The following is a 27,499-nucleotide window of genomic DNA, read 5'->3' as shown; positions in this document are numbered from 1 at the left end:
ATTTTATGAACGTGGGTGTACAAATATCTGAGTCTTTGCTTTCAATTCTTTGGGGCATACACTAAGGAATGGAATTACTTCTTTTTTTTTTTTTTTTTTTTTTTTTTTAGACGGAGTCTCACTCTGTTGCCAGGCTGGAGTGCAATGGCATGATCTTGGCTCACTGCAACCTCCAACTCCCTGGTTCAAGCAATTCTCTTGCCTCAGCCTCCCTAGTAGCTGGGACTACAGGCATGCGCAACCATGCCCAGCTAATTTTTGTATTTTTGGTAGAGATGGGGTTTCACCCTGTTGGCCAGGATGGTCTCGATCTCCTGACCTTGCACACCTCGGCCTCCCAAAGTGCTGGGATTACAGGCGTCAGCCACCGCACCTGGCCTGAATGGAGTTACTTCTAAAGTCACTTTCTATGATATATAACACTGGTTTTAAAAAAAACCAGGATAGTGATATCAAGTGAAAACAGGTCACCTTAAAGAGTATTATTAAGGAAATAAATGTTATTATTGACAGGACATATATATGCCACAAATCATAAAGGCACATTCAAATACCTGAAATCGGGGAAATCCTGATGTGGTCCAAGCCTGTCTCATGCCTATGAGGAATTCGGGATCTGGGAGGGAGCGTGACCTTGTGTAGACCTCTAGTTAGCTCTAGTTAGAACCAAGGGATCCCCATGTTTATGAAGAAGATGAAAGAGCAAAAGGAAGGCGAGTGCATGACAAGGGACAATAAAAGCAGGACGTGTGGTGTTTTTTTTTTTGTGTGTGGCAACGTCTAGCTCTGTTGCCCAGGCTGGAGTGCAGTGGTGCGATCTCAGCTCACTGCAACCTCTGCCTCCCAGGTTCAAGTGATTCTCCTGCCTCAGCCTCCCAAGTAGCTGGGATTACAGGCATGTGCCACTGCACTTGGCTAATTTTTGTATTTTTGGTAGAGATAGAGTTTCTCCATGTTGGTCAGGCTGGTCTCAAACTCCTGACCTCAGGTGATCTACCCACCTTGGCCTCCCAAAGTGCTGAGATTACAGGTGTGAGCCACCACGCCTGGCCAGGATGTGAAAATATTTTCCAAAGTCTAATTTCAGATTATGAGACCCTTTTAGAATTGGTAGAAATTAATATGAATATAAGGATAACAAAAGAGCTTTAGGATACTGTAAGAATTCACCAGAGATATCCTATTCATTCTGCTTCTGCTTAGAAATCTTCACAAGCTCTGTAGCAGGACAGTGAGTAATAGCAGGGTGTGGGATGGAGACCTGGAAGAGGCACATCCTCTGGGGTTTTACAGTGAAAGACTTTAATAAATAACATCTAATGTGATGGAGAGAAAGCATACAAGATACAGTGAAAGCTTTATCCCCCCACCATAGGGTAATGTAAGTGAAAAACGGTGCAAAAATAATCAATTGTAGGGAATGAGCGTATTTTAGAAAGAGACCACAAAATAGATGATGGACACACAAGAACACAGTTAGCATCCATTTGCATCTCCCCACTCTTTACATCTCCATTAGGGTGGGGACCATAACCTCTAGCACATTATCTGGCACAATAACTGCTCAACTAATGGTCACTGGACTGTTAACTGAAATGAGTGTGTAATACATGAATCTTTTGCTGGAAAAAAATTGCAACCTGTATATCCTAGTTAACCCCCCACAAGATTATTGGACAGCCGGTAAATATAAAACACATGTCTAAATATCTATATTTTTGGATTAATTTTTTAAAAACACTTTAGAATCTGGAAACATGCCAGTCAAAGAATCTGGTGAGAGACCAACATAATGTGTTATATAGCAACATATTTAAAAATATTAAAATACTTTAAAAATATTAAAACCCAGTAATATGTAGCCAGAAGGGAAAAAGTTAAAGTCAAACATAAATAATCTCATTTTGGGCATTGTTCAGGAAAGCTCTATTTAGATGCCAAGTACATCTAGAAGGACTTGGCAGAGAAATGTCTGCTTACCTTTCTATCAGACCTTTTGGGGAAAGGTGGTCTCCAGCTTGTGTATTTATAGGGTGGTATATTTTCGTGAGGGCTGCAGCTGGCTGGAGGCTGGCATCTCTGAGGAGAACAGGGCTGCAAGGCTCCTCTATGATCTGGAAAGGTTAAATTCACATTTCAGTGTGATTTTGTGACTGGTGCAGGCTGTCCCCCACCTCCTAAAAGGAACTGAAACCCTTCGCTCCTTCCTATATCTGTGAGGACCTTCTTGGTCAACACCACATCAGCTCACCCAGTGACCTTAATTCTCTCTGTTTTGTTCTCTGCCTGTAGCTTTGCACTTCCTCCTCTCTTTCCTTAGGACTCCCAGAGTCATCTTTTAATAATGTAATTCTGAGCCAGGCGTGGTGGCTCACACCTGTAATCCCAGCACTTTGGGAGGCCGAGGTGGGTGGATCACGAGGTCAAGATATGGAGACCATCCTGGCTAACACAGTGAAACCCCGTCTCTACTAAAAATATAAAAATTATCCGGGCGTGGTGGCGCACTCCTGTAATCCCAGCTACTAGGGAGGCTGAGGCAGGAGACCCGCTTGAACCAGGGAGGCGGAGGTTGCAGTGAGCTGAGATCATGCCACTGCACTCCAGCCTGGGTGACAGAGCAAGAGTCCATCTCAAAAAAAAAAAAAAAAAAAAAAAAATTGGAATTCTGACTCTGCCACTCCCCTTGGTAAAATTTCTGATATGATTTCCTTTCTGCCTAGAAGAAAATGTAAGTGTTTTCCTTCTGTCCATAAGGCTCTGAATGGACTGTCTATTCATATTTCTCCATCCACATCCTCACTTCTCCCCCAACTGTCTACTCTGTTCTGTGTGTAATGAACTCTGTTCATTTTTTTAAACAGGACAAGTTCATTACCTATTTTGGAAACACTATTTTTTTCAACTTGAAAGAATAACTTTAAAAAATGAAATATCATACTTTTTAACCCAAAAGAATGACTGACAAGCTATTGTTATTCCGACCTCGATATCTGACAGATACGTTACTAAAAATGAACAAAGTGAGCCTGTCACTTCATGGAAAACAAGGGGCCGTGTCTGTTCCTGATCATAAGATTGGACTTTGCAAGTGCAAACTGGAGTTTGAGGAATCTTGCATCTGCCACTGTAACATAACAGAAACCCAACATTTACACTTTTCTAATGTGGTGGGTGGTGCAAATGTGATTTAAAAAATATATTACATAATAACATGTATCAACAGTGGCAGTCCTGTTTATGTCTATTATCCATTATTTTCCAAGTCATCAGTACATGATGTTGCACAATCCTGCCTGGATAAAAGATAAATTCAAGCACAAGACAGACCGAGGGATTTTAAAGTAGCAGAATATAAAAAGTTCATTGATAGGGGTTTGATTTCACATGACACCTAAACTTTAAGACACTACCACTTGTCAAATGTTAATGTGCTATTTTCTCTACATACCTCAATCAAAATAACATTTTCATTGCATGTCTTCCCAGTTAATAATAATAAAATATATATATATTTTGAAATTTAGACCACAAACATGGAGTGAAGTATAAGGAGGAATACCAAGCAAGACAGCTGTAAATTTATTGGTAATTTTAAGCAAGGAGTAGCTATTTTAAAAACATAAAACCTTTAGGATAGATAAACATTATGTAAGTAAAATACTAGGCAAAAATAACATATGAAATGGAAAAGAGGTAATCAGTGTGAATATGGAATTATAAGTTTTTTAGTTGTAATTCATTTTTAAAAACATAACCAAAGTTACAGTTATGCTTAGTAACTTAACAAGAACTTTGAAAGGATAGGTTGCTTTTGATCCAGTAAATTTTTGAGATGAAATATTAAACATTAGCAAATAAATGCCATTTTCCATAATATTTAGATTATATAGGCGCTAATTCTGCTTCTTATAATCAAAAAGCCAAATTTATCTCTAAGTTTACTAAGAAGAACACTACTTCTGATCCATTGACAATTTTATTCTAAGGAGACCAAGGATTGTAGCTTTTTTTTTTTTTTTTTTTTTTTTTTTCCTGAGACGGAGTTTTGCTCTTGTTGCCCAGGCTGGAGTGCAATGGCACAATCTTGGCTCACTGCAACGTCTACCTCCCCAGTTCAAGCAATTCTCCTGTCTCAGCCTCCCGAGTAGCTGGAATTACAGACACCTGCCACCACACCCAGCTAATTTTTGTATTTTTAGTAGAGTCAGGGTTTTGCAACTTTGGCCAGGCTGGTCTTGAACTTCTGACCTCAGGGGATCTGCCCACCTTGGCCTCCCAAAGTGCTGGGATTATAGGCGTGAGCCACAACGCCTGGCCAGGATTGTTGCTTTTAATGTTGAGCTTAAGGATGTTTGTTATGAGGGGTTATTTGTATCAAAATATTTGTTGCAGAAAACTGTTTGATCACTTAAAGTTTAAATTACCTTAATTGTGGTTAGTTAATTTCAGCCATCAATTTCTATTTTAAAAAATGAGAATAAAACTAGAGCCATTCCTAGTTTTAAAATGTTATTTTATAAATAAAACAATTTAACTTTCAAACACAATGAAGAATCTGCACTTTCGGAAAGAAAGCATTCTAAGTTTTTTGTATTGTTTGAAAAGAAAATATGAATTTCAGATTGCTAAAATTTTAGCATACCATTGTTAAAAATATTTAGGGTAACCAAAAGAAGACTGATACTGGAATGTATAACTTCCAAGAAAAAGAAAGAAAGGAAAATAAAGGCGAGATGAATCTAGTATACAGCAGGACAAAAAAATTAAATACAAAGCAGGACAAATAGGAGGCACAACATATAAAAACAGACCCCAAAATATCAGTAAGCACAATAAGTATCAAAGGTGCAAACTTACCTTTAAAAATCAGGTGCAGATTGATTTTAAAATTCCAGCTATTTGCTAATTGCACTTCTAACATGTAATGACACAGAGAGCAAAAGGATGGAGACTTGTATACCAGGCAAATCCTAACCAAAAACAGAGCTGTACTAATACACAATACAATTGACTTGAGACTTATTTAAATGGCCATAATTAACTTTTCAACATAGATTGAAGAAATAGGAACATACTCAAGAGGAAAAAATAACCATTTTCGGTATTTCCTATCACTTAGATGGTGTTGCATGCATAGTAATGTTCAGTGATTATGAATTTTTCATGATATTGTGGCAACTGATTTATTCTTTTTTAACCTTCAGTGCCTTGCTTGGATATTTTAAAAGTCCTACTTGAAAAAGAGCATTTGGAAACAGCTATGCATTTGTAGTTTGTTCAGAGAATGACTTAAAACAAAACAGAACAAAGAAACAAAAAGAACAAGTTTGCCAAGTAAATTTTCCCTGAAAGCCTGGTTGGATCTTTGTTGAATGAATGAATGAAAGAAATTCTGACTCTGTAACTCGCTATAAGTATTTAATTGATTTTGTTTTAAAATAATTGAAGCAGTTAATCTTTGGAATCTTTTTTCTTAAATAAAACATTACATTTAAGTTTTATAATCCCATGAAATAGGACTCTCCTCATATGGAGAATGGAGGGTCACAGAAATGAAGCCACAAGATAAGGGGAAGAACATTGGGACTAGCACAGTGGAGGTGCACAATAAATTTGAGGGAGAGTAGCCTAATAGAAAAGGCATGGGTTGAAAAACCATACTGACATCAATAATTACTAATATTTAAAATTCTTATGCATTATAGATTAAGCTCTTAGCACAGTGTTTGATCATATAGCCACCCCATCAAGACTGGCTGTGCGTGTTGCTAATATTACTAGAGAAACACAGTTCTAGACCTCCCTGTTGTAACTTATAATAAAGCATTTTATGTTAAGCAGGTAGTCTATAAATATTTATTCGAAAAATTTAATTCACCCTTATACACAATTTTAAAAATAATTTTATAAGAAAAAGGCTGGGTGCGGTGGCTCACGCCTGTAATTCCAGCACTTTGGGAGGCTGAGGCAGGCAAATCACGAGGTCAGGAGATCGAGACCCTCCTGGCTAACATGGTGAAACCCTGTCTTTACTAAAAGTACAAAAAATTAGCCGGGCATGGTGGCGGGCGCCTGTAGTCCCAGCTATTCCGGAGGCTGAGGCAGGAGAATGGTGTGAACACGGGAGGCGGAACTTGCAGTGCGTCGAGATTGCGCCACTGCACTCCAGCCTGGGTGACATGATGAGACTCCATCTCGAAGAAAAAAACAAAAGGAAAAGAAAAAGAGCCATCTATTTTAAAGCAAAGAGAAAGCATTAGTGAACAAAAACTAAAAATAAAAAAGGAAAAGAAAACAGATGATCTACAATCCCAGACTTAGAGAATAACATTACTACTTTGGAATATAACCAAAACTGGGGCCTCTTCCAACATGTCAAAATATTTTTTTCTGTCCTGAGATCCACTTGCTTGGGTTCCTAATAGTTTAACTTGAATGCATTTATCAAAGAATTGAGCCAAATCTGTTTATCAGGCAGTAACTGAACAAGAATAACTGAACTTCCCCAAAATTATTTTCTCATTTGTAAAATAAGTATAATAACATGTACAACTATGGAGGTGTCAATTTCACTCCACTGCCTATACCTGATGCATTAGAATGCCTATACCTGATGCATTGGAGAGCTCATTAGACCGATAATTCTAGGAGTGTAGAGACTTCGTGTTGTTTTCTGCCTACTTCACATCGCCAAGTACTGGTGATCCAGGCATGAATTCATACCCAGTAGAATGAGTATCGGTTCAGTAGCTGATGGAGGAACATCGCAGGTGTGCTTAAGCACTGGTTAAGAGAAGGTGGGCTGGTCTCCACTCTGTATTCTTGGGGTTCAGCCCAATTTTTGGTACAAACCATGTTCTTGTTGGATGTTTGTTTATGAAACAGGAACTAATGAAGGCTCAAACATTTCGCCATCCATCTCAGGCTTCTTTCGGCAACTTGTTTCCTCTGAGATGAGGTGAGATTAGCTGACAGTAACCTAAGCAACCCTAGTACAGATGATCTACTTACAGCCCTGGGGTGCTTGACTGGACTCATATCTGTGAAGGCCATTTCCATTCCTCCATTCCATTCTTCAATTGCTCTTTATTTTTTTATTTGTGCTTGATTTTATATTTCAAGTTAAGATTCTGGATTTCTCTCTAAGCTATGATTCTGCTTCCCCATCCCTGCAACAAAACCTCCATAAGTAACACCCCTTCTGAGCCCAGTCAGCCTCTGGACTTTCCTCCGGGATGCTCCAAGTCTTTTCATCTTCATCCACTCAGATCTGACCTTTAGGACTTCCATTCCTGACATTTGATGACTAGGGATTGAGTCCATTGGGTTTATTTTAGCCCTCTTTGGGCACCTTTTAAATAAAGGAATCTGCTGTTGGGAAACCCATTAGCAATGTGTATATGAGGGGAAGTGAATTTATCAGCTTGGTTTTCCATCCTCAGGCCCAGATGGCTTATGGCAGCAGTGATATGAAGGCATGATGGAAGTCAGTGAGACAACCCACAGGTCTACTGAGGTCATTTGGGTGGGAAGAAGAAAGAGAATGCAGAAAAGGAAAAAAGGACATTAAAATGTATCAGTTGCCTACTACGTGGCAGGCAGAGGGCTGTGTGTGTGTGTGTGTGTGTGCAAATACTATATTAATATGAGTATATCAGTTAACATTACTACTTGAATTTTATGAAAGGGGAAAGGTAAAGCTCAAAGAATTAATTTGTTCAAAGTGATCTTACTATAAGAAGAGAGACAGAATTAGGAGCAGGATCAGTAGAGAACCTCATCCTCTCCACAATACCCTGTGGGCTTTGCTTCCTCCAGGCTTAAACCCCCTTTTCTTTTTTTGGCTCAACAAAGAGAGATTCCAGTGCTAGATGTAAACACAGAATCTTCATGGCACATAGTGTGAAAAAAGGAAAGACAAATGAATATGATGGCAATAGTTTGTGCAAAATAATTAGTAGTATCAACACCCACCACTAACAGTCATGGAACTCTGTATTTATAATTGCCGCTTCAGACATTGCCACAGATGTGATATCCTTCTGATTTTTACTTTACAAACAGTTACTAAGAGACGTCAGTTTTATTTTCTTCATTTTGCAGATTTTTCTTGAGACAAATTTGTTTTGCACCCAATTGATTGGGAAAAATTAAGTTCGTCAAAAACAACTGTTGGAGAGAATGGGGAACAATGGGGACTCACACACTGTTGGTGAGACCAGTCAATGTCTACTTTGGAAAACACATCTAGGGCAGTTGAAGAGATGCATATCCTAAGACAGAGCAATTTCATGAAGGCAATTTCTTAGGAAGGGAAATGATCACATTTTATACATGGGACAACATCTATACTAATGTTGATAGCATAATAATATTCATAAGAGGAAAAACTAGAAACCACCTAAGTGATCATATTTAATCATGGATTAAAATTATTGTCATAGTAATGCAATGGAAATGAGCTAATTACATCTGTACACATCAGCTCAGTGGCTCTGGGGTTCACAACAGCTAAGTCACAGTGCAGCAATATCACAGTATCATGACTTACCTGTTTATTTGATAATTCTGACAGTGCTCTTACCTCTGTTTTGCACACCGTGGTTGCTCATCGTGAATGAAGAACTATAAGAAAATATGTTAGAATTCAAAGAATGTTAGTATTTCCCCTTGGTGGTAAAATCCCACTCAGAGGCAAGGTCAATGATAATAGCCTGAAGTCACAGTTATAAAGCAGTTTATATTTTACTGGATAAGCTAGAAGAATCATTTGTTTTGAAAGGCACTAGGAGGCATGTTCTCCTCCTTTCTCAAGCTGGCAATATTACACGTGGAACAAACGGACCATATAAGTTCTCCTCAGGTCTTTTCAGTGAGTGTGTATCATTATTCTTCACTTTTTGAAGCCATGAGTTCAAACTTGCTTTGTAGCTACAGTCACTATGGAACACAACATTTTGCTGGTGGGGGCTCAAAATCTATAGAAACTGTTTACCAATTGAAAGTCAACCATAGAGTGGAAGAAGAACATAGAAAGTATTGTATTCCTTCTAGAATTGTGTGCTGAGTAAGAAAACTTAGTGGATTATGATAAGAAAAACGCCAAAGAAAAAGAGATTATAAAACTATAAGACAAAATAATAATATGCATTTCTAACTACAAAAATTATATTATCAAGACTGTTCATCAGTGGCTTTTCTTAGCACTCTACTTAATACTTAGCTCTAATTTTCTGGTGCATTTTGTATTGTGGTCAGCAACATCAATATAAGCTCCAGGTGCTACCACAGTTAAATCTAATTACATGAGAGATGCTCTATTCCAAGGACTGTACTATTGACTAAAGCCTCTGGGTTAATTAAATGAAACCTGATCCATTTCTAGTGCCAATGAAATCAACTGAGCATATATCTGGTTTATGTTGTCACCATAAAAGCCCGAGGTCATGTGTTTTGCTTTGTGGATAAAAACTCGAGCAGTTCATCCAGTCACCATACTATGCTGTGACTGCCAGTCAGACTGCTACTGAAATTCAAAATCTGACTCCATTAAAACCAGAATCCTTTTACTAGCAGCCAGTGTACAATTCTGTTAAATGTCTGGGAAAAAATAGGGAATAGCAAAATTTCTCTGCTCTAATAGTTTAGGATTTTTAGAAAATGTTGAAAAGAATAGAAATGTCCTCTGTGGATATTCTAGAAGTACGTAGTTGATATGAATATAAGCAGGAAAAAATAAAAGCAAAATAATGAAAATGAAAAGTAAAAGGCCTGTCGCGGTGGTTTAAGCCTGTAATCCCAGCACTTTGGGAGGCCAAGGCAGGCAGATCACCTGAGGTCAGGAGTTCAAGATCAACCTTGGCAACATGGTGAAACCCTGTCTCTACTAAAAACACAAAAATTAGCTGGGTGTGGTGGCGCATGCCTGTAGTCCCAGCTACTTGGGAGGCTGAGGCAGGAGAATCGCTTGAACACAGGAGGCGAAGGTTGCGGTGAGCCGAGATCACACCACTGCACTCCAGCCTGGGCAACGAGAGTGAAACTCTGTCTGAAAGAAAGAGAGAGAGGGAGGGAGGGAGGGGGAGAGAGAGAGAGAGGGAGGGAGGGAGGGAGAGAGAGAGAGAGGGAGGGAGGGAGAGAGAAAGAGAGAGGGAGGGAGGGAGAGAGAGAGAGAGAAAGAAAAAGAAAGAGAAAGAAAGAAAGAAAGAAAGAAAAAGAAAGAAAGAGAGAGAAAGGAAGGAAGAAAATAAAAATGATGACTGGTTTAACAAACATGTGTTGAATACTTACTAGGCACATGGTATGTTCTGGGGAATAGACAATACAGAAGACATGGCCTCTGCCTGAATGAAGGTTAGTTTATAAAAGAAACACATCCTTGTACCATAATTATAATGTAGAATAAATGTTATGGTAAAGGTGTGCACAGCAGAAGTTTCTGTAGTAGTAAAAGGTCATGTAAATGAGACAAAATTGCTTTCATTCTCAGGAAAGGCTCTAAGGGAGAAAGATGAACCAAGCTGATCCCTGAAGCACGAATAGGAGTAAGAGTGTATTCCAGGCAGGTAGAGCAGCACGTGCAAAGGCCCAGAGGCAAGGAGGCATGGCCTTTTCTGCAAGACACCAGAAAGCAGTTCCTTCTAGAGGAAAGGGAGGGTGTGGAGATGATCAGTATCATTGGAAGACTAGTGCAATTGTCCCGGCAAAAGTTGATAGGGACTGGGCCATGCAAGGAGCTAGGCAAATGGGGGAGAAATAGACAATCAACACATGTTTTACAGATATAATTTTGGGAGCTGAAAATGGATGGGATAGAGGAAGAGTGAAGATGGGAAAGAGAGCTAACTGAGTTTACTGGGATGAAAAGCTTTGCAGAGGATACTGTGGGTTTCAGAATGGGACTAGAAATGAAGAGTCTGATTTTCACCATTATGAGTTTGTGCTGCCTGGGACTTAGCTAAGGAAAACTGCTCAATGGGTCATTAGATACACAGGTCTGGAGCTAAGAGAGGTGGTTTGCAGAAGATAGGGATTTGGTAATTATCAACATAGGGTTGAAGTTTGATGCTGGAGATGGATGTGATTACGCAGGCCTTAGAGATAGTAAAGAGGACCTCGGATGAATTCTGAGGAATACCAACATTTAGAGGTCAGTTTGGGAGAAAGTCCAAGATGAGGAATTAGAAGAAGCAGCAGTCAGTTAAGAGGAAGAAACATTAAGACTCTTTATTCAATAAATGAAACAAACAAATAAATAAACAAAAGAAGTGAAACCACATCAAATAACTATTACAGAAATGAGGCCAACTGGAGATCTTGTTATTTTTTCACTATAATGTAATGTGTGTATTTTTTACTTTTAGAAAATTACATTAAGAAAGGGGACTGGGCATGGTGGCTCATGCCTGTAATCCCAGCACTTTTGGAGGCCAAGGTGGGTGAATCACTTGAGCTCAGGAGTTCAAGACCAGCCTGGGCAACATGGTGAGACCCCTTCTCTACAAAAAGTACAAAAATTAGCTGGGCATGGTGGCATGTACCTATAGTCCAGCTGCTCTGGGGGATGATGTGGGAGGATCGCTTCAGCCCAGGAGGTCAAGGCTGCATTGAGATGTGATTGTGCCACTACAAGACAGAATAAAACCCTGTCTCAAAGAAAAAGAAAGAAGAAAGAAAGAAAGAAAGAAAGAGAGAAAAGAAAGGAAGAAACAAAGAAAGAAACAAAAGAAAAGAAAAAGAAAGAAAGAAAAGAAAGAAAGAAAAAGAGGAGGAGGAGGAGAAGGAAGAGGAGGAGAAGGAGGAGAAGGAGGAGGAGGGGAAGGAGGAGGAGAAGGAAGAGAAGAAGGAGGAGAAGGAGGAGAAGCAGGAGAAGGAGGAGGAGAGGAAGGAGGAGGAGGAGGAGGTGGAAGGAGGAGGAGAAGGAAGAGAAGAAGGAGGAGAAGGAGGAGAAGGAGGAGGAGGGGAAGGAGGAGGGGAAGGAGGAGGAGAAGGAAGAGAAGAAGGAAGAGAAGGAGGAGGAGGAGGAAATGGAGGAAGAGGAAGAGGTGGAGGAAGAGGAAGAGGAAGAGGATATTGTGGTATGGGGAAGAGTTTTGTATTTAAGCTGTTTGGGGCTTAGACACCAGACGGTCCCCAAAGCACAATGAAGCTACATGTCCTAGTACCCACAGGCCAAACAAAGTTACTGAAGGTGCCAAATGGGACCAGGGAAGAAAGTAAAGGAGGGAAAGGAATAGGGTATGGTGATCATGCCCCCGATATACAGGGCCTGGCAATAGCAATGAGAGCGAGTGTTCACTGGGCTCTTGCAACATGCCTGACTCTGCCCTAGGTTTCTCATGTAAGACAGTGAGGTCGCCCAGGTCACGTGGTTCACTGCTGATAAAGTCAGGCAGCCTGGCTTCAGTGGATCCTGCTTAACCACTATTCTGTTCCACCACAAACATGGTACATTCCCAGCAAATACTTACGGAATCAATTAAAGGCAGCATTTTAGCCGTGGGCAGGCACCAGGGATAGTCAGGATTTATGGGCTGCATTTTAAGAATCAAGTCCTTATGGGCAGCACTGGCTACTGAACAGTGCTTGGACTTTGAGGTTGGGCTTGGCTTCCATGGTAAAGGGCTCGGTCTTTCTCAGCTTTATGTTTCTCATCTGAAGAATTGATGCAAATTAACTCCTGGATTCATTAAGCTTTAAGCTGGGGTTCCATGGAGGAACAGGAGTGTTCCAAGTAGGGAGAGGGTGGAGAGGAGCAAATATGGGGGGAGGGACTGACTAGAGGCGGGAGAGGGGCGCGTGCCAATGCCGTGCATTAAGTGGCACTGTGGTTGCTGGCAGGCATCTGATGAGGCTCGTGCCCCAGAGTGAGAGGAGAGTGGCTTGAACTGAGGTCAGAGGTACTGGCGAGAGTGAGATCATAAGGGCCTTACAGCACCTAATACTGGAGGCCCTGGATTTTGTTTTAAGGCAGTCACTACTAATTTAGTGACTTCGGTCAATAAATATCCTGCCTGAGCCTTGGCTTCTTTAACTGTTTGGCTGGGTTGACAGTCGTCACAAGAAGCGGGGCAGGCAAGTATCTAATCCGATGATTCTGGTGAGGGCATTTTCAACACTTAGTCACCTGGCCATCAATTGCTGTTCAGGAGTGACTAAAGCTTTGGTGTGGTCATCAACCCAGAATAGTTTGAAACAACCAACTTTTCCTCCCAGATTGATTAGCATACTTTCCAGTTAATCCTATCTGGTTAATCCTTAAAATTTCCCAAACTTCTCTAACACTCAATCATTTATAAATTTCCGAAAGAACAACATTCTCAAATCAATAACAGCCGTAATTCACGAGTTTCTCTTGAACCTCATTATTGGGCTTCAGACACAAAGACTTTTGTTTATCAGAAAGTCTTCGTAATCATTTATCTGAGACAGCACATGGCCTGACCCCCAGCCTCAGACCTGAGAAGGGATTCCTGGCTCCTTACCTGCTAACGGCAAGTGGAATCTCTTGAGAATTTTGGTTTTGTAACAGATGAGTTGATTCAGGCTTCCTCTGGTTATGAGGGACTATATAAAACAGTGACATAATTTAGTCAGATTGCAAAAGAAAAATAATTGAGAACCATTAGAAGCCCACTGGAACTACTATAATTTCCTCTAAGTAATCTCTGATTGTTAGAAGGGGGCTCTTGATGGTCAGTGGAAACTGTAACTCACATATTCTACAACTCTTCTGCCTCCTGAGAATGACTTTTATATTATTTATATTTATATGTTGTAAAAATCACTTTGAATATTTACAAGCTAGAACACATTATTGAACCTCCCAGAAATACAGAATATTACTTTGGAAGGTATTTAGGGATTATTCTGGACCTGTGATTTTAAAAGATTTTTAGCTTCATCCTCATTCATTCATTCATTCATTTATATCATCTGACAAATATTTACTGAACAGCTACTATGGGACAAGTACTCTGCCAGAGTCTGGGAATACAGTGGAGAAGAAGACAGACATGGTTCTTATATTCTAATGAAAGGAAATGGAAATAAGCATGAAAGTAAGTCAATAAGAACGTTTCTATTAGGCAGTACAATGATGTAAAGGAAATGAAGTACTACTTTGGGATACAGAGTGACTATACATATGGCTAAGAAAGACCCTTCTGAGAGATGAGATCTTAAAAAGAAGAAAGTTAAATGAAAGGACTGTTCTGGCTGATGGAGAAGATTGGGGTGCCCAGCTCGTCATGGCACTTGTATTCTCATGCCCTCCTGTGATAGGGCAGGTGAGCTCCTAGGGTTCTGAGGTAGACCAGCAGTCTCTACCTGGATCCAACCAGGGATACAATTTCTCAATTTCTTCCCCCCTCGATCATCAAGTTTTTAAAAGTTCTGCCAGCCATACAATCTGGAGTTATTTAGTAATTACATATGCAGTTTATGTTACTGCTTTTTATTTTCTTTTCATCACAGACAGATTTAAGTAGCCATCCAGAATTGCCAAGGACACATCATAATACTATGATATAAAATCTCATAAAACACTCCCCCAGCTGTGACCATAAGTAATAAAGCGAAGGGTGCATACAGGCACCGGCATGTTTTAATTGTGCTTGTTGCTCTGTATTCTGCCCAAGGTTCATCACAAACTGGACACCTTTGATCGAAGGACTGTGATTACTTGAAACATGAGTCAGCGGCTGGTCCATGAATCATGCATCCCATAAAATCATTTCATGTCATCAGTAGCCACCCAGAGTATCTGCCCCTCTTGAGCTGAACAATGCCACGTTGTTGTGTTAACACTCATTGTTGTGTTGTCTGATGAAACAAAACCTGAACATTTTAGTTAGGATGTTGAGCTGTATTGTGGGAAAGGGCATGGTTTCAGTTAGGTTTGTGAATTATTTTGGCTTGCTAACAACTCCTACTCCTCCATCAGGGACTCATGGGGAATCCATAAACCCAATTTAGGCCTCATTTCCAGTTTAGCTTTGTCAATGTGTAGAGAAGAGCAGACCTGAGCCTCACAGAGGAAATGCAACTTGACCAAAACCATACAGTGATTTTGTGGCAGGCCTCTGAAATCCTAGCCTAATATTGCTCTGTTGAACTATGATGTCTTTTGCGAACTCTTTGGACTGTGATGCAGGCCCTTTGGCTCTGGACATAATTCATCATTCTAGAGGAATGGAGAACAGTGTTTCCCAGGTGAATATGAAAGTGCTACCTGCTTAGCATCCTGCCATTTAGGATATGAGTGACTGTTGGATTGCATGCTTGCACAACAACACCAACACTGTAGAGGTATGTGCATGTGTGTACATGTGTGTGTGCATGAAAGAGACACATGTGTGTGTGCATGAAAGAGACACGTGTGTGTGCATGAAAGAGACACGTGTGTGTGTGCATGGGTGACATCAGAGGCAGAGATACCAAGAGCTTCTTTGGAGCAGGGGACTAGCTATGTCTTTCCAAAGTGGCAGAGGGTGACAGTGCAATGCCTTTTGGTCAGCAGCGTATGGCTAAAAAAATATGTCTGGTCTATTCTGGATTTAAATCACTCTGTTTAGACTAGAGGACTCTGAGGTCCTTGGGATGTATGTGTGTGCATGAGGATCACGTCATCATGCACACACATACATCCCTATCCCAGGCTTCCAAACAATCAATCCCTTTCAATAACCATAAGCACTGTAGATCTAGAAAGAGAACCAATCTATTAGTATTAGGGTAAGGAAACAAATGTAAACAATTCACCTTTTTCTGCTTCAAGGACCTGTATTGAATTAAAAAAAAAATAATATTTACTGACTTTTGATGACAGAGAATTTAATATAATACCATGTGTGCTTTCAGAGCATTTGGTTGGTAGAATTTTGGTAAAATTTTTGTTAGCATAGTTCGTATTTTTTTTTTTAAATCTACAAATAATTCCTCAGAAAACTAAACAAAAATCAAAATTTTGTAATCGATGTGTGAAGGAACAGACAAGTCCACAGTCTGCTGATGGGACTATCCATTGCTTTGACTCTTTTAGAAAGTAATTTACCATAATTATCTAAAACCTTAGAAATACTCTTATTCTTATCTCAATAATTCCATTGATGAGACTCTTTTTCTAAGACACAACCTGAAATCTGAGCCAAGTTCTATGCACAAAGATGTTCTTTGCAGCCTTCCTTTTACAGAGTTAAATCACTGGAAACAATCTACGTGCCCAGATAACTGAACATTGTTAATTTTGGTACTATACTCACTTATTGGAATATTATAAAGACACTATAAGTATTTATATAGAGAATGAAATAAGATTATAAGTATGCATCCATGTTACATTTAAAGTTTGGAATAAAAAATGGACCCATAATATATTTTTATGCGATTGTATTTTATACCCATGTATATTTGTGTGTATGCAGAAGAAATGATTTGAAGTAATATGATAAAATATTAAAGGTTGTACTTAAGCAATAAGGCTATGGTTAATTTTTTCTTTATACTTGCTCTGAAATTTCTATTTTTTAAAATAAGCATGGAAATATTCACATTATCCTTTTTAAATGTAGCCATTTATCTTCCCAAACATTTTCTTTCTCTTTCCTTCCTTATGGTGGTAGAATTCTTGGTCATTCTTCATTATGAAAATCTTCATGCTTATTGGGCTTGTATCTTTGGGCCCTATTCTACTCTACCCTTGAGGAAGCAAAAAGCGTCACAGGAGGTACAGTGTTTGCTGCAGTATTTATTTAACTGAAAATAATTTTAGGAAGTCCATGTATGTATTGCATCAGTTGAAGAAGACCCCAGGTATCATTTAGATGAGAACTGCTTTAACCAGGGGGATGAAATAGATGATTGAATGGCCTAGTGGGGTCCATGAACCTTCTGAAATGAAAAGCTAAATTTTTTTCTCTCTAAGTATGTGTATATATATTTTCTTTTTCTGGGGTGAGAAAGGTTTATTATACCTTTCATCAAATTTTCAAAGTGGTGTGAGGTCCATTAAATGTTAAAAACAGTTGGTTTACATATGAGGTCCCAAAGGATCATGCCATTCTCCTAGATTCCCACAGTCATCTGAAGGCTAAACTAACCCTGAGCCCAGCTCTCCTGACTCATAGTTGCTTCACAGATAAGAAACTTCTGGCAACAAATTGCTTAGAGAGGCATTGTACGCCTCCCTCTGAAGCTGGCCAACAGAGAAGACTTTTTATTTCAAAGACTTTGGCATTCCCTAGGATTCTGGAAAGAGGACATACATTTCATTATGGACAGAAAATCAAAGAAACTCTATAGGCTAAGTAAAAAGAGTAATGAATCCATTCTAGTGAGTGGTTTGAAAGTATCCCTACTGAGTCTCCCCCAGGACTTTGAACCTGGCTGTTCAAAGTGCTCAATCCTATGCAGCTCTCAGGCTTGTCAACGGTGAGGAGAAGAAGAGATGCGAAGAGCGCAGAGAAGCCCTCTATCTGGGGGAGCAGTTGTTTTATTTCATTGAGACCAACCAACTTTTGGCTTGAGGGCACTGAATTTCAAATCAAATGTAGTTAGAAAAGTAGCATGAAATCACTCATTTTTCTTCTGTAACTTTTTTATTGTTAGAAAATAAACATAGTCGAGTTAAATAGTAGTATCTCTTTTATTACCTGTCTCCCTCTTTCTTCTTCCTCTTTTCTTTTCCTTTCTCCTCCCTCTTTCCCATTTCCTTCCTCCTTTTCTTTCACCTTCTCTGCCCCCTCCTTTCATTCCTTCCTTCCATATTCTTTTTAGTTATTTTAGTACAGAGCTATTTCTGTATGTTTTAAGGCAGAGGGACATGGCAGTGGGGAAGACACCTAGACTTTGGGATTTCCAGGACTGGCCCTATCTCCTCCCGGCTGTGAGGACTCTCTGCCACCTCTCTGGGGTTTCGTTTTTCTCTTAAGGCTTTGTGAGTACAAAATGAGACAATGAGTCTTTCCTTTCCGTGAAAACTATAAAATGCCATGTGAATTTGAGTGGGGGCAGCCAGCACGTAAAAGATTCTAGTCCACAGGACAGTGTTCAAGCAAGCACTAAGCGCAGGCACAAGCACAGCTTGCCCTGATGGGCTTTTGTTATGAAGAAATGGCCTTGAATCTCAGCCCAAACAAACAATGGGGAAGTGTCTTGGCAAAAGATAAGGAGCAACAATGTGTTTTTCCACTAGACCTTCTTGTTCTTTAGATGATATCAACTTCTAGCAGAATGCCAACTAAAGTTGCAAAGAAAACAAACAGTCCTGCACATTTCCTGCCATCTAAGGCTGACCCCCGTCTCCCAATTCCTTTTTGCTTGTTTGTGATTGGGAGGCCTACTGTCCTCGCAGACTGACCAATGGGTTATGATTTGAGGTCATGGTGAGCAGCACCCAACTACTATTCGAGATACCTAGGCCTAGCTTACAGGAAGCAGGGGACAGAGTCCTGGATTCAGGCACCTTGGATGTGCGGGTTCCCCCAGCAGCCGAGCATCACCCCAGCCTGCTCCTTCCGGGTGACACTAAGGAAGTGCACCCCCTCCCAGAAGAGCGTGAGCCTGGTGAAGTCCTCAGTGGAACCAGAACTGTTTTTCTCATCAAGTGGTTATGTATGTTATCTTTCTTGACATTATTGTCTTGTGGATTAGGGAGATTAGGGGTAATAAATGTCTTGTTTCAGTGACAAGCTGGAAATGTGACTTTTTGATTTTAACATTCTCACAAAACCAACAAATAAAGCAAGGAAAGAAATTCACGTCTAAGATCTAGATAAGAGCATAGGTCAAACACAAAGACAAGAACAAAATTCCTTAGAGTCCAGTGGGAGTGAGGTGAGGCCACTTGTGTTGTTGGACAGTCTTTCCATCAGTCATGGTAGCCCCACTAGCCTCGCAGGGAACTTTCTCTTTGGGCACTGAAGAGAATCAATACCCTTGGAAGGCTCTATTACAGCTTTATCTCACATGTCTTTTATGCCATTTATTGAGCCGCTACTGGTCACCTGGCCATTTGTGCACTACTTACTTTTGACTTTATCACATCAACTTTGCACAGAAGTGCACCCATCCCTATTTTATTTTTATTTATTTAATTAATTTATTTATTTTGAGACAGAGTTTCGCTCTTGTTGCCCAGGTTGGAGTACAATGGCACCATCTTGGCTCACTGCAACTTCCACCTCCCAGGTTCAAGCGATTCTCCTGCCTCAGCCTCCCGAGTAGCGTAGCTGGGATTACAGGCATGTGCCACCACAACTGGCTAATTTTGTATTTTCAGTAGAGATGGGGTTTCTTCATGTTGGTCAGGCTGGTCTTGAACCCCTGACCTCAGATGATTCACCCACCTCGGCCTCCCAAAGTGCTGGGATTACAGGTGTGAGCCACTGCACCCAGCCCCCATCCCTATTGTATGGCTGAGGAAACAGAAACTATAATGAGTAGGAGCATTTTCTGAAGTTCACAAAGCGAGTAGGTGGCAGAGCAGGATTCCTACCCAGGTCTTGTGCAACTCTGAATCTCATGTTCCTTCTACTTTGCATTCCTGTCTTTCTTATGAAGGACAAATAGCAAAGAGCAATACCATTGCTAACACTTGATTTCTGTAATACTGGAGGCTGGAAGCCATCAGTTGATACTGCATATCTTCCATGTGGAACTGGGCATGTTCTTATACCAATGAACCCTGAATGACCATGGTGGCCAAACAGGATCTTGGTTTAAAATCTGGAGCTAAGCTTGTTTTACTTTGGCTTTCTCATCTTTAAAATAGAGATACTAATGCATTTTGAGCATCGTTACTGTCAGAATTAACTGTAAGTATCTGAAGCAAATAGAATCTTGCCTATTGCAGACATTTAATGCCTCAAAATTCCCTTCTTTGCGTCCAAGGATAAAATTGCTACTTACCTCACTTAAGTCCCTTAAGCTTATCTGACTGCAAGAAAAAGAAATATGGTGTTACATAAAACACAGTTCATCATGACCAAGATAAAATCATTCTCAGCCTCACAAACCTTTGATTACATTTTCACTGCCAAATTAACAGCCCATCGTCCGGTGTGATATTTATCCCTCTTCCATAAAACTAAAGCCAGGTTATTTTTCTCATAATTTTCTAAGGAAAAGACAAAGTTAAGAGCCAAAATAAAAGGTGATGATAGAAAGGACATGAATAAACTTGCATCTTATTTTGGGAGAAATTAAAAAAAAAGGTCATTTCTCCTGACGTTTGATTTCCTACGTCAAGTTTCATTAGCACAGTCAGACCTATTATCAACTTGGTTTTAAAGCTTTTCGTTTTTTACTTTGAGGGAACATAAAGAGTTTTCAATATGAAGCTGTCAGGTGCAGTGGGATCCCAGGAAGGCAAGTGTAAGAGAAAGAATGCTGATAAAGAACGGAGATTTCAGACACGAGAAAAAACAAAACGAAACATGAAATTGAGTGGTAGGGAAAAAAAATCCAACATGGAATTGAATAATGTGAATTTTGGAAAGATCTCTAAATAAACTCCAAGCTTTTCATTCTATTGGCGAGTCAATTAACTTCTCTAAACCTCCTTTTTTTTCATCTTCAAAATGGCAACAAGAGTACTTACGAGTGTTAATGTGAGAATTGCTAGAAATAAAAAAGTAACAATGTTGGGGCCCGGTGCCTTGGCTCATGCCTGGAATCCCAGCACTTTGGGAGGCCGAGGGGGGGGCGGATCATTTGAGGTCAGAAGTTCGAGACCCGCCTGGCCAACATGGTGAAACCTTGTCTCTACTAAAAATACAAAAATTAACTGGGCGTGATGGCACATGCCTGTAGTCCCAGCTGTTCGGGAGGCTGAGGCGGGAGAGTAGCTTGCGCCCAGGAGGTGGAGAGGTTGCTGTGAGCTGAGATCGTCCACTGCACTCCAGCCTGGGTGACAAAGCGAGACTGTGTCTCAAAAAATACATAAATAAACAAATAAATAAAAATAACACTGTTGGGTATTCAATGTGCATTGTTGTCAGAATGTGGTCAAAGTTTGATGAAGGAACTATGAAGGGAGTGGAGTGAGGGTATATGTTCCACCTCCCCAGATCCGTCAGTGAAAACACTGGATGTGAAGAATATGGGACTATTAAGCGTGCAACACTGATCACAGTTAAAGGCTATTGATCTAGAGTTTTAGGAGTCAGGCTGTATCAGTATCCCAGAAACAAACAGTGCTCAGATGCTAGATACTGGTCTCACACCTGCAAGCAATAGGCAAGGGTCCCAAGGTTCCAAGGTTTCACCCTCTTACCTCTTACACCCTCCCTCCCCCTTTTAGCTGGAAACATGAGAAAACAAAGAGATTTGAATAGAGGTAATGAAGTAGAACAAACACCCAGAGTATTAATTATTTTGGGGTTAAAATGTGGCTAATCTCAGTATTTAATGTTTAAGAAGCCAGCGTGTTAAGGATACTGAAAGATCGGCTGTATGGCTTCAATTTAAAATGCAGATTTGAAGTTCCAAGTGTCAAGATGTGTTTGTCTCCATTTTAAAGAGTTTGAACTGTTTAAGAGAAATTAAAATTTTCTGTATTTATACATTTACTTTCTTGGATTTATAGAAAGTGTTAAAGTTTTGCTGGCTAGCATTTAAACCTGCCCTGTCAACATTAGAAGTACTTAAAAATCAAAGAAATTGCCGGGCGCGGTGGCTCAAGCCTGTAATCCCAGCACTTTGGGAGGCCGAGACGGGCGGATCACGAGGTCAGGAGATCAAGACCATCCTGGCTAACACGGTGAAACCCTGTCTCTACTAAAAAATACAAAAATCTAGCCGGGCGAGGTGGCGGGCGCCTGTAGTCCCAGCTACTCGGGAGGCTGAGGCAGGAGAATGGCGTGAACCCGGGAGGGGGAGCTTGCAGTGAGCTGAGATCCGGCCACTGCACTCCAGCCTGGGCAACAGAGCAAGACTCCGTCTCAAAAAAAAAAAAAAAAAAAAAATCAAAGAAATTGAATTTAAAAAGGTATTTCAAATATTTAAGGAGATTTAAATGAGTTCGTTAAACAGTTTTACTAAGATTCTTTAACCTATTTAACTTGAGTTGGTTGAACATTTGTTGAAGACTAAGCAAAGTGATTGTCTTTCTGTTTGGATAAAATCACTTGATTTATAAATAGAGCAATACACTTTATAGATGGAAATCTGAGGCTTCAGGAAAGCTTGGGTTTGGAATTTGCAGCTTTAATAAATGGAATTTTAACTGAGAACCCGAGTGATTGTAAGAAGCCATTTCTGTGCAGACAAGAGTTTCTTACTCTTTAAGAGCTTTGAACACATGTGTGTCCAAGTTCTGTCTGCTGAAGATGGCCAAAAAAACCATAGTCATTACTTTTTTTCGCATTTTTTCCTATGCATAAGAGGTCCTCATTATAAATATAAAGATATTACCTTTTACTGTAAATATAGGCCTTCCTGGGAATCCCTTAGTTTTTGGCTTAGTTTTAAATGAATTGAATTTGATTCTTGCTCTGTCATCTGTGGGCTCCGTCACCCTGGATAAGTTAAATTCTTTCTCTGAAGCTTAGTTTTCCCACCTGTGAAACTGGTAAATCCAGAGAGTAGTGAAGAGATTTGCTGAAGATTCTAATGAAAGCATGTGACGTGAAAGCTCTTTGGAGTGAAGTAACTCTCTACATTTGCAGAACATTTTAATGTTCACATATGCTTTGAAACTAAACTTTTTATCCTGAGATAATGATGGATTCCCATGCAGTTGTGAGAAATAATAGAGTTCCTGTGTGTCCTATATCCAGTTTCCCCCAACGGCAACAACTTGGAAAACAATAATTATAATGTTTATACTTTAAAATCAATAGTTTCCATTCATAGATAGAAATTTGTATATCTCTATAACCACACTTTCTCTTTTAAAAGACCATGGTTTCTTGATATCTATAAAGATTTTTTGTTTTCGCTTCCCAAATCATCAGAGCATATATTTTTGCGATAGAGATTGCTTGAATTGATGTGATGCCAGCATTGCTGGTTGTAAAGGGAAAGCTGGCTGGCCGTGTTGCCTCATACCTGTAAACCCAGCACTTTGGGAGGACAAGGCAGGTGGACTGCCTGAGGCCAGGAATTCAAGACCAGCCTGGACAGGAGTGTTAGTGAGACCCTTGTCTCTACTTAAAAAAAAAAAAAAAGGAAAGCCATAGTTAGGCAAGTGGGTGTTTTTTTTCTTAAATATTGGGTGCGTCATTTAAATTGTATTTTGGCTGAACCCCACCTTGGGCCATTAAGTGTACTGGAGCTTAAAGGACATATGGAACAATGAACTCTCAATTTCTTAATTTTTATCAGTAAATTGGAGATAGTAATATTGCTTTTTTCACAGTGCTGTTGTGAGACTAAATGAATGAACATACATGAAACTCCAAACCAGGCCTGGTGTGTAGTTAAAACTCAGAAAATGTTGATTACTCTTGCTGTTACTCAGGATGACTTTTTTTGGTGTATGAACCTTGGTATTAAAATTGCAGTGGATTCGCAGAAGAAAAGTTATCCCCTTTTTAATTGTCTTTCAGATTATGTCAAGGAGAAAGGCTCAGTGCAGTGGTTAAGTAGATATGAAACACCTTTCTAATATTTGCTTACCTTCCCTTTTATCAGAGGGAAAATTCCCCAGAGCTCAAAGTTTTGGTTGGGAGCTATCTGTATTGAAGTTATTTATATTAATTATATGTATTTCTTTTAAGTAAGTTTATTTAAGTTGAATAAAATGAACGGGGCAGAAAAAGTAAGTACATGGATATTGTAAACATCATAATAATGGTGCATAAGTGGTTGAGAATGTCCAACCAACATTCTCCAAACTTCGAAGTGCTCTTCTGGTTTTGAGTTGTCAATGAATGACTGGGGTGACGTTTTCCTTTACTGAAGTGCTTCAATTCAGTAATTGTTTTGTGAAACCAAGGCTTAGCTTTAAAAAAGAGAATAGCAGAGCTGGCAGAGACAAATGGGGCCCGAAACACAATAGCTGGAACCACAAAGACCATCCAGGGTGAGCACAGCCTGCTGCAAAGGGCTGCAACTGTCTAACTGCCTGCCATTGATACAGTTGATTGCCAGATGTAAATCATGGCCTCTGCCTTAGGGAAGGCAATTCATTTCACTCACAGTGCCTTACCAACAGCTGGCAGAGACGCAGCAGGCACTTAGCTGCATGGTTCGGCTGCAGAAGCTTTGATTGCCAATGTTCCTTCTGTTTTCAGAGCAATATCCTTATGTGGTTGATTACATGGGACTTGGGCATCACTAATGCTGCTGTTACCACCCAAATGAATTTGAAAGCACATCTCTCTTTCAGAAGCAAAGCCATCTCATGTATCATGCTAACTCCAGTATCTGCTATGGGGCTGTGGAAGTTTTTGCCCCATCAATAGTCAAATGTCAACCCTGTGACTTTGAGTGACCTAACTTCTCTGAAGCATGGTGACCTTAGGTGCCCAATGAATATGCAAGTACTATTTACTGAGCACGTGTGCCATCCACTGGGCTTGGCACTTTACTCATCTGAGGCTTAGGAAACCATACTTTACAGGGCTGCTGGAAAAATTCGATAAGAGAAAATAGAATTACTCTCTTGAGGTGTTTTGGTGAAGAGATCCAGCACAATTCTCATCACATCTAAAAACGATTACATAAATGTAAACTGTAACTACAGGAACCCCAGAGACATCAAATGCCAACTTCTAAAGATGTCAACACCACCAAGACAGTGACCCAATAGACTGGTGGGGTTCGGGCCCACAGAGGGACACATTTGCCAGTTGAGTGAGCATTATGTTAGACTCTGGAAACCTGGGCATAGATAAGGCTTAAATACCTTCAAAGCTTTTGTGGTGAATGTATTCCTCCAACCTGGTTCCCTCTGGGTTCTTAGCCCTGTCTGCATATTAGCTTCACCTGGAGGAGCCTTAAAAATTCTGATGCCCAGGTCCCACTTCAGAGCAATTAAAATAGATACTAGGGATAGTGCTTTAAAATAAGCTTTCTAATTATTTTAGTGTAAAGCCAGGATGAGATCCACTGTACTATAAAATGCAGCCTCTGGTTGGGCGTGGTGGTTCATACCTGTAATCCCAGCACTTTGGGAGGCTGAGGCAGGGGATCATGAGGTCAGGAGTTCGAGACCAGCCTGACCAACATGGTGAAACCCTGTCTCTACTAAAAACACAAAAATTAGCCAGGTGTGGTGGCGCGTGCTTATAATCACAGCTACTCAGGAAGTTGAGGCAGGAGAATCACTTGAACCTGGGAGGCGGAGGTTGCAGTGAGCCGAGATTGCCCCACTGCCCTCCAGCCTGGGCAACAGAGCGAGACTTCACCTCGAAAAAGAAAAAAATACAGTCTCTATTTCTAGAAAAATATACGGTTATAGATGCTGGATAACCAATTCTGCTGAGAACACATGGGAGAAGCAGGATTTCCTTACCCTTCCCTCCTTCCTTCCCTTCCCTTCCCTTTCTTCCTTCTCTTGCTTGCTTTTTCTTTTCTTTTCTTCTTCTTTTCCTGTGCTGTGACAGATATTATCCTAGGCACTTTACAGGAATGGCATGCCTTCTCATTGTCATTTTATCACATGAAGATGGTTATTTTCTTCTTATAAATAATAAAAGCGAAACTCAGAGTTGTTAAAGAGCTTTTCTGAAATCGTACAGCCAAAACTGGCTCAACTGGGATCCAAACTCATTGCTACTGGGTCCCAAGATACTGTTCTTTTCAGCATGAGGAAACAGAAAGAAGATAAAATTCTTTTTTCTCCACACTGAACAACCTTATCATCTTCAATATTTTATTTTAGTTTATTTATTTATTTTTTTGAGACAGAGTCTCCCTCTGTCGTCCTCTGTCACAGGAGTGCAGTGGTGCAATCTTGGCTCACTGCAACCCTTGCTTCCTAGGTTAAAGCGATTCTCATGCCTCAGTCTCCAGAGTAGCTGGAATTACAGACATGCTCCACCCCACCCAGCTAGTTTCTGTATTTTTGTAGAGACGGGGTTTTGCCATGTTGGTCAGGCTGGTCTTGAACTCCTTGCCGCATGTGATCCGCCTGCCTCGGTCTCCCGAAGTGTTAGGATTACAGGCGTGAGCTATTATGCCCAGTCTCGGTATTTTATTGATCCTATTTTCTGTCTGCTTACTTCTCTGAGGTTGGATCAGTCCTTTACATATTAGACTATTTGACCAGGAGCTTTAGGAATGCTGCATTTCACGTTTCCAATTCTGATGACACAGCTTCATGGGTTGGATGGTCTGTTATTACTGTTGCCTTCCAGTTTCTCACTCTTTGAAAATGGAAATCAAAACAGAGCAAATCTGCTTACTCCTAGTCTGGATAGGTTCCTTTGAAAGCTGCAGAAGGAAATTTATATTTATCCAACATCTACTATATTTCAGGCACTGTACCAGGTTATATGGGTGCTGAAATGAGTCAGTTCCTCCTCCACCCCTTCCTGGGGTAGAAGAAACGACTTGTTAACTTGTTATATTATATGGGGTAACATAGGTACAAATGGGCCCAAGGTAATAAAAGTGCAATAAATGTTGGTTAAAAATAGGTACTGGGCAAGCATTGTTAAGCAATTTATAGGAATCACCTCATTTAATTCTCACCTTAGCCCATGAGGTAGGTGGTAGATATTAATATTATCTGTTCTTTACTGCAGAGTAAAACCTTGGGCTTGGAAAAAGTTCAGTACTTTGCTAGAAGTGTTAGGGCAAAGTTTTTCAACCTTTGCAATATTAACCTTTTAAGGTTATTCTCTGTTGTGGCGCAGTCCCGTGCACTGTAGGATGCTTAGCAGCCTCCCTGGCCTCTACTCTCTAGCAGCCAGTAGCATCGCTTTTTCAAGATGCTGCAACCAAAAATGTCTCCAAACATTGCTAACTGTCCAATGGGGAGAGGGAGGATAAAGTCACCCATAATTTAGAATCACTTCCCCAGATCCATCATTCATGACAAGTAGAATCTAAATTTCAACCCTGACATAGTTTGGATCTGTGTCCCCACCCAAATCTCACGTTGAAGTGTAATCCTCACTTTTGCAGGTGGGAGATGATTGGATCACGAGGGTGGATCCTTCATGAACGATTTAGCACCATCCCCTCAGTGCTGTTCTCATGATAGTGAGTTATCGCCACATCTGGTTGTTTAAAGGAGTGTAGCAGCTCCCCCCTCACTCTGTTGCTCCTGCCATGTAAGACAAGCCTGTTTCCCCTTTGCCTTCTGCCGTGATTGTAAGTTTCCTGAGGCTTCTCCAGAAGCTGAGCACATGCCAGAATCATGCTTCCTGTGCAGCCTATGGAATTGTAAGCCAATCAAATCTCTTTTCATTATAAATTACCCAGTCTGAGATATTTCTTTATAGCAATGTGAGAACTAATACAAAGGCAAACCATTTGAATCTATACTTGAGAGCCTCTATTCCTTCCCACGCTGCCATGGCAGTTGAAAGGGGGACAGAAAAGA

General features: G+C 40.3%; 1 protein-coding gene across 4 annotated transcripts in view; it reads right to left on the bottom strand.

Annotated features, from left to right (window-relative positions):
• Nucleotides 1-27,499, bottom strand: part of LOC105487952 (cytokine dependent hematopoietic cell linker) — a 246,312-nt gene that overhangs the window by 25,065 nt on the left and 193,748 nt on the right. For all 4 annotated transcript variants that reach the window (XM_071093866.1, XM_011751612.2, XM_071093865.1 and 1 more), the window contains exons 12-16: nt 19,912-19,939; nt 15,766-15,784; nt 13,488-13,569; nt 8,588-8,628; nt 1,981-2,114 (exon numbers count right to left, since the gene is read on the bottom strand). In XM_071093866.1, coding sequence (XP_070949967.1) covers nt 1,981-2,114; nt 8,588-8,628; nt 13,488-13,569; nt 15,766-15,784; nt 19,912-19,939 — 304 coding nt within the window. The remainder of the gene's footprint in view (nt 1-1,980; nt 2,115-8,587; nt 8,629-13,487; nt 13,570-15,765; nt 15,785-19,911; nt 19,940-27,499) is intronic.

Source organism: Macaca nemestrina, chromosome 3 (assembly GCF_043159975.1).
Source record: "Macaca nemestrina isolate mMacNem1 chromosome 3, mMacNem.hap1, whole genome shotgun sequence".
NCBI classification, from domain to species: Eukaryota; Metazoa; Chordata; class Mammalia; order Primates; family Cercopithecidae; genus Macaca; species Macaca nemestrina.
This window is presented reverse-complemented; position numbering and strand designations above follow the sequence as displayed.